We start from the raw sequence: 13,411 nt of genomic DNA, 5'->3' as shown, positions 1-13,411 counted from the left end.
CAACATTGTATGACACCTTGTTTTAAAACACGGATTAGGCCATTGTGTTGGTTAATATGCGCAGTTTTGACGCATAACTCGGATAGTAAAGGCCAGATTTTTATTTGTGCGGTAGCCATTCCACAAATAATTGGTTATTAGATCTTACCACGGTTTGATGTGAAATCTATTACCTTTTTCCAAGTGCTAGTATGTGTTATTGTTTAAGTATAAAAGTTGCTTTTTGTCTACGAAAATGATCGGTCTGAGAAACCAATAACGATGAAATTGACTGACAGGTTTGTTCTGACTAGATGGATTGCAGGATGGATGGAAGTATTAGACACTGGCGTAACTGTCAATCAGTTGCCCTGATGTACTGCCTTGATGGTAAATCCTGCTTATTTGAACCCCAGATTTTTGTACCCCTTGCTGCAAAATAAGTTATTCCAGCTATAACCGCAAAGGTGTCTGCAATCCAACGTGAATTATTTCAGACGTAAACACATAAATCCCGCTTTCGGATGTAAAAGCGCGAATTATCACGTCGAATAGCTGAACTCGTCATCTCCAGGTCCTACCCATCCTTCAGGTGGCTGTTGTGAAACGAATTCGCACATTCCAGTTCAGCATAGATGAAGCAGCTGTGGAAATTTAAAAAGGAAACATTGGCGTAGAAAAGGAGGCATTTGATTGTGAACTCTTTATTTTTATTCCATGCGAGAGAGTTGTGTAAGGTTACTGTTTGCGATGCTTCGTGAAAAATTTCGCTGCAAGCATAAGCGTGTCTCTCAGATGAAGTGATTCCTTTTTTCAGTAAATATTTTAGGAGTTGACAGAAAAAAATATTCATTATTTATTAATGAGTCTCAAAAGTGAATGAGATCCTGCATTTCAAGGGTTCCCTCTTGGCCATCTTGACTTGGCAAGTGGTAGCAATTCACAATAGTTAAATGTTTTTGAATCACTTGTTCAAACTTAAGAAAGAAGTAGCATAAAAATCAATTTTTTTCTAAGGTCTGGGGCGTTTGAGCAATCTTTGCATAAGCATATTTCTCTTCCCGTCTACTTCCATAGAAACTTGATGTTTTTCCATCCAAAATGTGACAGCTAGTCTTTGTTCATGCGGTGGTTTCACCCCTCCAATCGGTATCATGTCCATAAGGTTTTTTCAGATAAAGCTAAAATTTTAAGCAGGACGTGTTTGATAACAATGTAAACTAAGTTATCTTTTCGGTAGAATGAAACTATGAGAGCGACTTACTTCAGATACTTAATTATTTCATTACTTGTTAGTGTAATCTGAGGGGAATGGGGAAGCTGTCCCATTCATTTGCGATAGACCACCCACCCTTTATGAAGACACTAAAGTTGTAACCATGGCACATTTTCGAAAATATTTTCTACCATGGGACATTATAAGGCTTGTAATTTAAGGTTAATTTTACACCGAAGGAATGGTATCTCCAATCAGAATTCGCGCTTTATTAGTGCATGGGTGAGTTCGCGTCCCTTCTACATTAAATACTGCGTCGTAGGCACTTAAAATTCAATTTGGTAACAACAAAATATGTCAATTTTAAGTTTTTGCACGATTAATAGTACGTCAATAGGTCACTTACCTCACTTTATGTGTATCAGTGTGAAAACTTCTTCCCCATTATCAGAATGTTAATGGTTTATTCATAAAATTTGAAGTATAGTGTACATCAAGTGGTAAAGGCCATCTGAAACAAAGAGGCTAAAAACAATATAGCTACCCCATGATTTATTAACATTTATTATCCATGATAATGAAGGTGAGGGGATGTGTCCTATTCATTTTAACTTTGTCGTGCCAATACAAAATAAGCGACAAGCAGCTCAATTTCAAGATGCTAAGATGAACGGCCCGTTTAACGGGAGTGTAAAGTCGCATAAATTGTTGTCCTGCGCTGTCTCTTACGAAAAACTCAGAACAGCTGTATAATATCATAGGAAATAAGATACTCCTTGTTTATCGTTCTTTATATCAAAACTGCTAGTCTATTTGTGAATCGAGTGCTTTATAGACTAATTTAAATTGAATTTAAAAGCAGAATGCATTATCAAGCGATGACGTGAGCGCTGGTGGATTGAATATGATAAATAAATAGAATTGAATAAAAATACTTGAGGAGACTGCTACCCATGCTTGAATACATAATTCAACAGATGATGGCGTAACACCTAGAGGGATGTAACGAAATTCAAGGTGTGATTGTACATAACTGAAATACAGTGAGCAAAGCCCTCACAACCCTCTCTTTGTGGTCTCATAATGATTTTATAAATTCGTGCCAGTATCCTAGAGCTAGTAACCGATATCAAAAGTGAGCTGTGATAACTTTTGATGCTTTTAATTCCCTGCTTACAAATTTCTTAATTTTCAGCAGATATTTCACTCCTATTTTTATTTTGTTATTGTTCTGACCTTACTTAGGGAAAGAGCAAACTATACAACCACTAATGTGTCAGATGCTTGTTGTAGATAATTGTCATGCGCATAAAGTTTTGTCAATGGGCAATACCTTCCCGCAATTCTTCCTAATTCTAGTTTAATACCATTTAGGAGTGGAAGTGCTCCTTTATTGTCTAATTACGCTGCGGCACATAGAGATATTACTTTAATTTATCTGTCTGATATCAGCTAAACAGTTCGTTTAGCTGTTCGAACGAATTAAGAACAAAATAATCCCAATATATAAATTTATAACGCCAAGCAAAAGCTGGATAGTTTATTTGTATGGGTTTTGTTTTTCATAGATCCAAGAAAACAGACCCCCTGGGACATTGGTGGGCAGAGTGATTGTGCAAGACAATGACGCGGGCACAAATGGACGAGTGGAATTCTCACTTGCATGTAAAACTGACCGATATCAGCACCTCTTCTCTATCAACGAAAGGGGAGAAATTCGGGCCAATGAAATGCTTGATCGAGAAATTAATTCACAGGTCTTGCTATTTACGGTGAGCACACACTTCTCTCCCTCTCTCACTGGTAAGGGCATGACTTCTATGAAATTGACTGCAAAAAATTGGCCTGATTTCTATCAAAAAATGCGCACATTTCATCGTCTTCTTTAAAATAGCTTTAAAATAGCACCTTAATCTTTTTGGGATAACTGCAGTTAGCCTATTTCACAGAAGCAGCTTATCTAAATATCCCATGAATTTTTACGATGATGAAAAGTGGAATCACCTTGTGAATTCGTCACAAACGTTTTGGAATTCGCAAGATAACCCGATCCTCCTCCTTCTTCACTATCTACATTTTGTCGCCTAGGTAATGTTCTCTCTAGGCGACAGCTTTTGTTCGACAATGTATCTTAAGCATCTGACATCCTTCTTGGGACATGTTGCAAATGAAATCCCCTGGCATAAATGGTAGCATCTCCTTTGTCCATATTACGCATAGACTCCGCCTCATCCACGGGCATGAGTCAGAATAACTTTTTGATAAATTGTGGATATCCACTTCCGTTCTACATCTGTCCATTTAATGCAAGCTGCCGTCCGAGAGTTGATGAATAAGCTGCCTTTTATGTCTTTCCAATTTAATAGTTGCCCACCATTTAGACTGTGGTAGAGTGGACGGAATAACCAAGTTGTTGAGTTCGCTCATGATAATTTGTTTCTTTACCACATCTCAAGGTGGTAGCAGAGGATAAAGGGCGACCGGTGTATCGCACATCAGCTGAGGTGGGCATAGAGATTGAGGATGAGAATGACTGCATTCCCAAATTTGGCTCTCCAAATTATCACTTCTCAATTGACGAGGATGTAGAGCCTTATAGACGTAGCGCTAGGGAGGTGGGCACTGTTCAAGCTACTGATTGCGACACTGGATCCAATGCCGAGGTTCACTACTTTCTCGAGAAGACTGACACCCCTTTTAAGGTATATGCATTATTGTTGCTTTATATCAGCGTATTTAAAAATTAGGAGCATTTCGTGCAAGAGTAATTTAATCACATAAAAACGAATTAAATTGGGCAATTCCATTAGTAATATTGCACTTTATAAGTGGCACTAGAATTGAATTTGCCTTAAAAAGTTGTTAGTACAAAGTAAGTTGCATTAAGCATTCAGAAATTGCAAAATTCGGTAACTAAAGTACGTATGAAGGGTGTACAACCCAACTTTTTATGTGCAAGGTTTTGGCATGATGTCGGTCTGCATAAAACTGCAGTCTAAGTACCCTTTGAGGACGCCAAAGGGCGTACGACGTGTAGAGGGATAAAACTTCATTATAAATGCATGTAAGACATGGTAAGCTATTAACTGTCGTGACATGAATGAAACATCCTACTACCGAAGTGGTGGTCGAAACACAGGTAAGTGTACCACTTTCACCGCCTTGGCATTCCCTGGGGTTAATCTTCTGGATTAGCTATCATCCACCGGTCCGATTTGCCACTAAGGCAAGGACGTATTTACTCTACACGTCTCGGTGGTTTCAACATAGTGAAGATTCGCTAGTCTGGTGTTGTTGAAGTCTGGTTGATGCTCTGCGTCAAGCGCATTCCATATTTCAGTAGCTGTGGGCCTATAAGTAGAGTCATCTAGTATAGCACACTGTGAATTTCGCCAATCTAAAAAGTGACAAACATGAAGCAATTTTTTATTCCCATCTTGCATTTTTTGACTTACCTGGCGCAATCGAAAAAGAGGCTTCGTTTTTCATCACCCTGCTCTCTCCCACTGATGGCCTAAAAGTTCATGACAAAATACTTTGGCAATAAGCTGGCTTTACATGAAATCAGGCAGTCAAGACTTCCTTTTTAGGAGGCAAATACTGTCATCGCTGCTGTGTCATTGCAATTTTGAGACGAAAACAAAAACAACTACCAGCTAAAAGGCAAATCAGCCAATGGATTTGCATTACCCTTCTAATATGGTAGGCGGATAGTGATTTACTTGTGACAGAAGAAACCACTCTTTGAGCAATGCATCCTCTCTTTCCACATTCCTCTACCTCAGAGATGTTGGGCCATTTCTAATGTGTGAAAGTGTTTTAAAGCCTCCACAACTGCTGTTGGTTGATATAAACCTAACCCCTCCATTTCAAATAACGCATTTAACTCTGGTGACTCATCACATCAGAACGTTGAAAGGTATTTGGATATGGTTTGAAGGTATTTTAAATATGTGTTTCATCGCTTGCTAGATCTCTCCTAATGGAACGATATTTGCGGTGCAACAGCTGGACAGGGAAACAAAATCATCGTACTTGCTAACTGTTGTGGCGAGGGATTCGCCGTCTCCACGGTCTCCCAGTAAAGCCCTGAATTCCACCGCCCAAGTGCGTATTACAGTTACCGACATTAACGATCATTCTCCCATTTTCATCTTCCCTCGACTCAATTCCACCTCGAACTCTCTCCCAGAGGTAAGATCACTGCGAAATCGTAGTACTGGAATTGGATTAGCCAGTCAAGACGAAGACTGTGAATGCGATCTTTAAAAAATTTTCTCTAAAGACAGCAAAATCCAGTTTGAGGGAAAATATGAGGTAGATACCCCGAATTAGAATTTTATTTTGCGGTTTTGGGCAAGAACGTGATCTAAAACTGTAAAAAAATCTTAAAGCATATGCACTTTACAGAAGACGAGGAGCATAAATCATCTACTTATACCTATTCAAAGGAGTTTATGGCACGGAGATCTTGAAGGCAAGCATTTTTCTTAAGATAAGGATATCGGCCCTGGAACCAATCGGATATCGAGTTGCCAAGCTGCAGGCCAAAGACGCGGATACGGGTGTGAATGCTAACATTCGATACACCCTGACAGAAGAGTCAAGTGTCAGTGGCACAGGAAAACTTTTCCACCTCTCCGAGGACAGTGGAGAATTATTTATTGCTGCCAAGTTATCCACCTCGGCGAAGGAGGTAAGTCAATGTTACAAGACAGGCAACATTCATCCTCACTCCACTAATATCGTGTCACTTAATTTGCTCTTACCCCCCGTTGTTGCTTTTCCCACTTTTTTCCCTGGAGAATTCGTGTGCTCATAAGCTTTTAAATGAATATATATATACATGTCTATCCAGATTCTGGTTCAGTCGCCACCAGTATGATTCCGTCCTTTGATGTCGTCCGCTTCATTGACTATTCGAAGGTGGCTAAACGGCAAGCTGCAGTTTAAATATCCTCACTTTGGGAAAAAATATCTATAATTGGGGTGTTTTATTAATTATTAAACATTTTCTTAGAAATTCCCTTATGAACTCGGATTATTGATAAGAACTGGGAAATTACTTCATCTTTTATAACATCTCACACATTCACGGTGGTCTATCGTCCGTGTCGCAATGATGGTGGCATTGCTTCCCTTTAAAAAAAGTATATGTATGCACTAAATTTTATGAAGATTTGGTTGATTCACTTCACCAATGGCTATGACTTTAATTAAAATTTTATTAGTCAAATTTTAGAATTGGATACAGAGACAAATTAATGTCGAACCCTTTCGTCGTGGTAACGACAACTATCCAAGTGTCCTCACAACTATCAACCATCAAGTAGTTACTGGCCTAACAACAAATGCAACATGTGCCGTTCTGCATTATCCTTTTCTAAAGAAAGTATATTACACAATCTAAAAGTCAATGAGAACTTGGTGATGTACTCTACCTTGAAATAGTTAAGACTGGGAGAGAGAGAAAGAGATAAGTAAAATAGAAGTGAGCGATAGATACTTCAAGGTTGTTGTGCTGTGTTGAGAAAAAAAGCACACTATCTTTTCATCCCGCTACCCTCATCGGGACTTTTATCTCCGCGTTCATCACCCAATCTCCATACGGCTTTATTACCGTCTCCGGTGTGGGTTAGTTACAACCGTACGTTAATTTGGACAAGATAAGTCAGTTCAAGTCTGAATGTTTTAAATAAGGGTTTGGTAAGACGCTTCCTCTTATAGTTTAACTCTCTTCCGAGTTTCTTTGAACCTTTCATGTTTAATTGCTGGATATTATGTCATAAATGCATGGGTACAGGTTTTAGGACGTGGGCTCGGTTCTATGTCACATAAATAATGCTCTATGTAATCAACTGATTAATATGGAGGGAATTATTTAAAGATAAGTGCAGATAATCAAGCTAAGTACTTTTGTTACGTACTCTCATTTGTCTTAATTCTCCAGATGAGATTTCGCCTCCAGATTCAAGCCACCGATGGTGGGATCCCGCCTCGTTCTTCCACCTTCAGCTTGATTGTTTACCTGGATCCCTCTCTACCGCCCACCTCCGCCCTTGGCTACATGGGTGACTCAGTCTTCAGCGGTCAAATGGGCGAAAGTCGGGAGGCGCTTACCAACATCTACTTAATCATCATTATTGCCTTTGGAGTCTCAATAGCTTTTGTAGTGCTCGTCGTAGCTATCTTTTTAATGTCTAAGGGCTACCGGTTGCGTTATTGCTGTCCATTTCCTGCTCACGTTAAGGGAGCTCAGATGAATACTGTTGAGGCGGTGAGCTTCTATACGCCTGGTAGCAGTCAATTACCCACTCATTCCACTCCCATGGGATTCGCTAATGGTGCAGACTACATGACAAATGCGGAATCGGCCTCGTATGCCTTGGAAAAAGGAAGCCCACTACAATGTCCCCCGTCCGATGGTATGCTCAGTAAAATACTTTCAAATACTTTTTTCCACATTCCTAAAGCATTTATGTCATGTAAAGCTCTAAATAAAATAAGCCAGCGGATTGAACTAGATGTAATGAGAAATGCTTTCTTTGTGTGCTGTTGTCAAGGTGCCATTTCGATTTCCGGTCTCTCAACCGAGTTTATTTTGGCCTGACCTTAAGAACACAGGTATTATCCATGCTCAGTTGGTATCCATAAAATAATCGACAGGACTTTTCCCGATGCTTAAACAAGACTGCAGTAAGATTTTCCCGAGAACTTCTCTTTATACTGATCCAAGTGAATCATTTTCAGTGTTACCGCCTTCTTGAACTACAAGACACCCTGCCGTCTCTTGGGCATCAATGATTATTAAATTGGTTTTCTACCTGCTTTTTTTTTAATTTTAGAGGTATTTATGTCTTCTCCAGGCCACCTGCAGATGAACGCATTCTATGAGGCTACAGTGGACAAGGCCTTTCACAACTCCAATATGGTGGCCCCAATTGAAAATTCTCTGTACACAGATCAGAGGTCAATCAACGATGCCTCCTCGTTGACCACATGCGACCGATTTTCTAGCTTGGGACGCGTGACCCATGGTGGCTACCCGCCTTTATCACTGTGCCTGGTTAATGAAGGCTGCCCTGAGGCGACATATTTTGGGCAGGCGAATCAATTTCGAGGTGCCAATGGCGGCAGTGCTGCGGTCTACTCGTGGTGCAACTCTACGGAGCAGAGGATGCAGACGTTTAGTCCGGTGCAGCCGAGTTATGCCCGGTGAGCCCTCCTTGGCTTGTGAAGTGCTTAAAAGTATGGATCTAGCATAAACGGTGTATATAAGACCTCAGGAGCATTCAATTTTGAAATAGTTTTAGTGCAACAAGATTCTCCAACAGAAGTTTGGACCTAGTAGCAGTAAGTTAGAAAAAATTATAAGGTCTGTGAAGTGAGTAGTGAGTTTCGCGCTAAGACTCTCCTATTAAAACTGAACTTTTAGGAAGTAAGTTGTGGAACTCGGTGTGCAAAGTTATTTGGTGGATACTCAGTTACCCATCTGTATTTCGAAAGGAGGCACGAGCTCACATATTTCGGCTATTCTTTGTTATTAGAATAAGCGAGTTCTAATAAGGCAAATCTGAATAATGTGGAGATCGAATGAAGTTAGGTAGAAGTCTCGCGGTCTTGCCGTTTGTATTGTCAAACGCAGATCTACAGCAAGTCAAGACGAAGCCAACTTGAAGGTGCTACTTATGTGCGAGTTTCAAGTTATAAGTAGTGTAGCATATTGTCAGCCAGACACTACGATCTGCCACTACGCTGAAGCAAGATGACCAGTTCTCTCCTATCCCTGCGTCAGGAAACTAGGTAAAAACTGCTCTAAAGTGGATGAAGCTTAAGTTTCACGAGGTTATATGTATTTTAAGGGAGGAGGAGGGTACGCGCTTTACTTTAACTGACGCCTTGCTGATTTTCGCCTCTGGTGCACTTGATTTGATCAAAGGCAATTCCATCTGGCTGCGGTTGTGGCCGTGGATGAGAGACAGGGTGGTCTGTCTAAGACAGTCTCGCAACAGCGTACTAGGGACCTTGTATTTCGGTGGCTACTTTTCTTCTCCATTAACCGGTGATTTTTGTCAATTTTATGACAATTCTTTATCAAGATGGCTCATTCAGCAGTCTATACCGTCTTAAGCAGCCTTTCCACCAACTCTAGCCGTGGCTATCATGATAAATGATCACCGTCTTGGCGGTTCTACACAAGGCTTTGAAGCAACTGCATACGAATTTTACGTTTGTTCGTTGATGAAGCTTAGTAATCACCGATATAAAAACTTATGCTTTCCATTTGAGGAAAATAAGGAGGTCAAGTTACTAGAGGACGGAACTTGTTGAGGCCGCACGTTTATCTATATGGGTACTTCAGGCTTGGCAGATTCAGCCACCCACAGTAGGTAGTTTCCTTTGGTATCTAGCCAGCGAAATCAAGCTTGTTATGCATCTTTGTCACCAATGTAGCGCTAGTCTTCCTTGAAGGCATTGTAGGGCGCATGAAGACGCATGGAGCTTGGCTGTATGTGGCGGTGTGTGCACAGAATTCGTACGGCAAATTCTTTTGAACCTAAACGATTCCACTAAATTTCAGTTTTATGCGCCTTCAATTTGACGCTCTTCATTCACCATTACTTCTTTTGTCTGTTTAGATAATATACTAAGGAGGCTCATTCGTGGTGATGCATCTGGTGCATGCTGAATTTCTTGTTTCATTTTGCCGTCATAGAGAGTCGCTTTGAGACCTTGCAGACTGGCCAATCCACAGCACCCGGAACTTAAGTCTGCAGCCAACTGCGATTGTGTAAAACAAATAGCGGCTTTTAAAAACTTGATACGTAACTTATTTACTGATATGTGGTTGCTGTTAGTAACTTATCTGAAGTGTCTTCCAGCAAAATTAACCTCCCTGTTTACTTATAAAGCGAGGTGTCATCGCTACCAACCATTGACTAGGCTTAATTATTTTTTAGGTGGGACTTTTAATTAGACTACTCGGCTAACTGTCACTGTTGCTTACACTTAATATAGTTTGTGGAATCCCTGCTGTAGCAACCGCATTCATTAACAATCGGGGCTATCCCCCAGGCTTGTCCCATGGATCCGGGGTGAGGAGCAAAGAGTGTCATAAATGAAGTTTAACATCAACTCCAATGGGCTTATCGCTTACGAGTTTTCTGCAAACTGTTTATAAATTCGAGACAAAGTAGTTATAATGCGAGTACTCATGATTTCTTGGAGGCTTGCCATAATTCCTCAGGCGATTCTGCTTGAACGGCATCACACAAACTGTGTATCCCCAAGTTTTTCCCCACGAAAATCCTTTGGTTATTATTTTTGTCTTTAAAGATAGCTTTGTTCAATCCTGCTTAGTAAGGCTCCAATCAAGGCAGTCGTTTTATTATAGATGTCAAAAATTACTATTGAAAAGCATTCTCTTACCCACCCATAGGCGCCATGGGTAAAGTGGACTGTCGTGAAGATTTCACTTGTCAGTTGACGGTTAATGTCACTCAGAAATAATGTCATCACAAAGCGTACAGAGGCAGGGATTGTTGAACTAAATTGCTGTCGTGGTTGCTGTGAGTAGAAGGAGGATTCGTTAATGCGTACTGACTAGTCCATGAAGTGGCCAAAGTTACTGTATTCCGTTATCCGCTCTAACGGTGAGGAAGGAATAGTGCGTCTTCGTTGGACGAGTGGGATGAGGGGATAGCCATTAAAAGGAGAGGCTTTGTGACGTTGAGCAGACATGGTTATCAAAAAGGGGGTTTTAGCTTAATTGCTTACGTCCCATCCGCCTGTCTGTGCCAGTAATTTTCAAATTTTGATTCTGTCGATTGCCTCTCTGTTGTCAAGCCTAGCCCAGCCCAGCCTGACGTGGCGTGGCTTCCTAACCTTCTGACTACAAAGCTTTCAAAAGCCTTTCAAAAATAACTTTGCCCAAGGAAAATTTGTTCAACAGCATTTTAAATCACTTGTAACCTCAAGTAGATGAAGCTGACTTAAGTGGGTAATTTGCATTTACCCTTCTTCTTTGGATAAAGGAGTGTAGGCGTATGGCGGATCTTGGAGTGATCTTAGAAATTGGTTTTTCTCAGTTCTTGGTGAGCTGTAGCATACTGTGACAATTTGCAGAATGTCATAGCGTCAGTTGTCAAATGTCTTATTGACTCGGGGAAGGGCGTTTACTGCTAATCTGGCGGCTCCAGAACGGCCGTATGATTTTAAGGTATCATATCGAGCTCTTCCAATTTACTCAGTGCCCCGGCCTGACAGAGGAACCAAGATCCCGCTTAGATAGTGCAGTAGAGGGATAACAATTGCTGAAATGTGGGGTTGCTTAGGTCGGTCAGCGGAAATACAAAGTTAATCACTTCTGGAAGCGCATTCGCTTTGCAAATCATACCTATCGTATAGTCATGTAAAAGGAATGAAGTAAAATTTAGACTAGGGGGCCTCAAATTTCCGTCTGCGGCCTCAAAACTGATCATCCAAAGGAGGAAGTTTGTTAAAAGTAGGTTCGGGATACCCTGGTCAGAGTTACGGGAATACGTTTTACTTGCTACTGAGAAACTACTTACCAGCCAGTGAGAATGGTAAATCACTCAATTAATAACGTAACAAACCTGATTTTTCTGTTATCTATTGGAATATTGCAAAATAGGGGAGAAATCTGGCAAGTTGTGACCCAGTAGTCATTCTGGCAACTAATGGCAACCCCGATGCGCCCCGATAGATTCCGGCTCAAATTAATTCAAATGCCCCACTAACCGATTCTGCAACATACTCTCTAAAACCTAATTTACTTTTTAATTATTCATAGACCCAACCTCACGCGTTGATGTGCATTGAATGCTACCCTTCGTTCCGCAAGATTTTGCGTTCTCGCTGTTTCCAGTTATCCAACTGCCTTTCTGTCTTGTTAACTTCAAAATAAGGCAAGCATCTGTGGTGCTCTTTCCTAGCCGCTGCATACCGCCCTGGTCAGTCAACCAGAAACGGCGCAAACGGAATTCCCCTCTTGTGATTTGCATTTAGTAGCTTGGGCAAAATAGGCAATTTCAGGGGAATTGGTCTATTCAAACTTAAGTAATTTGTAAATTGGAGTCAATTTTCCTTTAAGCATCTGTTCCGACTTTCCACCTATTCGGCATTTAGCCAATTCCTCAAGACCATTAAAGTGGATAAAATGAGCGCCGACTTGTTTACTGGATGGCTCTCAACCGGATATGATGGAAAAATTCTTGTGCTTTTACAAAGATATGAAGTTGACTGATATCTGAAAACTAAGTGGCGAATTTTATGCTCACCGCTTTTAAGGGATTAGGTTTACTGGACTAAATAAATTCGCATCACTTAAGTCAAAGATGGCTGTTGCTCATTAAAACCCTTTCATTATCACTTCTGCAACAATCGAGTTTTTCTCTCTTCTTCAAAGTGAATCATTGACACGTTTTTTTTCTTCCTCTGATGATTGGTTTAAAATTAATCGAGGTTAATTGAAATTTCCTCGCAAGTGGGGGGAGACGGGGAGAGGAAAAGTTTGACAACCCATCGGGGCGGAAGGGGAGAATGGACTAAGCAGGATAAAAAAACGTCTCTGTGTGGGTAGATTGAGGGTTTTGGCCAAAAGTGAACAGAAACGGCCAAATGACTTTGACTTATCCCAAATGGAGTTTCAGTGCTGGGGCTGCGTATGGATGCCCCCATCAAAGTCGTTTATGCATCGAGATGTACCGAGTCAGGTATTCATAGTCAAATGATACATTAGTTAGAATTGTTAATGGAAATACCAAATTGTGGACCGAATTGGCACACTGTGATCATTACACAAATTTCAGCACCCGAATTGTTGTTGTTTGAAGCTGAGCTGACGGATAAGGTGGTAGCTAGGACAGGAGCATTACCAATTTCGTTACTGGATTCATGCTTTGTGTAGCATAGTCGCTGTGGAAGATTTCGCTGTTCCTTATGTCATACTTGTCTCCAAATGGAAGTTTCGCTTTTCTCTTTCATTTCTGAATGTAGTTGGCATAGCACCAATGCTGATTGTCACCTTTTAAATCAGGTTTTTGATCAGTTTAGAATTTAACCAGGATGTGAAAGTACTCAAACTATACTTTCAAATTGCGATTTAACTTCTGCACACTTTTGTTTTCGGCAGGTTTCATACTAAATCGTACCAGCATGTATCCTTGTGAGATAACTCATCGTTTGTTGTATATC

At 40.6% G+C, this 13,411-nt stretch overlaps 1 protein-coding gene across 1 annotated transcript in view; it reads left to right on the top strand. All coding sequences in view use genetic code 11, as the record gives it.

Annotated features, from left to right (window-relative positions):
- EGR_09145 (Protocadherin-9) overlaps nucleotides 1–8,414 on the top strand; it is a gene marked incomplete at both ends in the record, with an annotated part of 10,223 nt that extends 1,809 nt beyond the window's left edge. Inside the window, 6 exons of the mRNA XM_024498394.1 lie at nucleotides 2,764–2,967; nucleotides 3,652–3,897; nucleotides 5,168–5,389; nucleotides 5,691–5,891; nucleotides 7,146–7,620; nucleotides 8,062–8,414. Of these exons, the coding sequence (XP_024347177.1) occupies nucleotides 2,764–2,967; nucleotides 3,652–3,897; nucleotides 5,168–5,389; nucleotides 5,691–5,891; nucleotides 7,146–7,620; nucleotides 8,062–8,414 (1,701 nt within the window). The remainder of the gene's footprint in view (nucleotides 1–2,763; nucleotides 2,968–3,651; nucleotides 3,898–5,167; nucleotides 5,390–5,690; nucleotides 5,892–7,145; nucleotides 7,621–8,061) is intronic.
- Nucleotides 8,415–13,411: the final 4,997 nt, after the last annotated feature.

Source organism: Echinococcus granulosus (assembly GCF_000524195.1).
Source record: "Echinococcus granulosus chromosome Unknown EG_S00134, whole genome shotgun sequence".
Taxonomy (NCBI): Eukaryota; Metazoa; Platyhelminthes; class Cestoda; order Cyclophyllidea; family Taeniidae; genus Echinococcus; species Echinococcus granulosus.
Note: the sequence above shows the minus strand (reverse complement) of the source record. Positions and strands in the feature narration are given on the sequence as shown.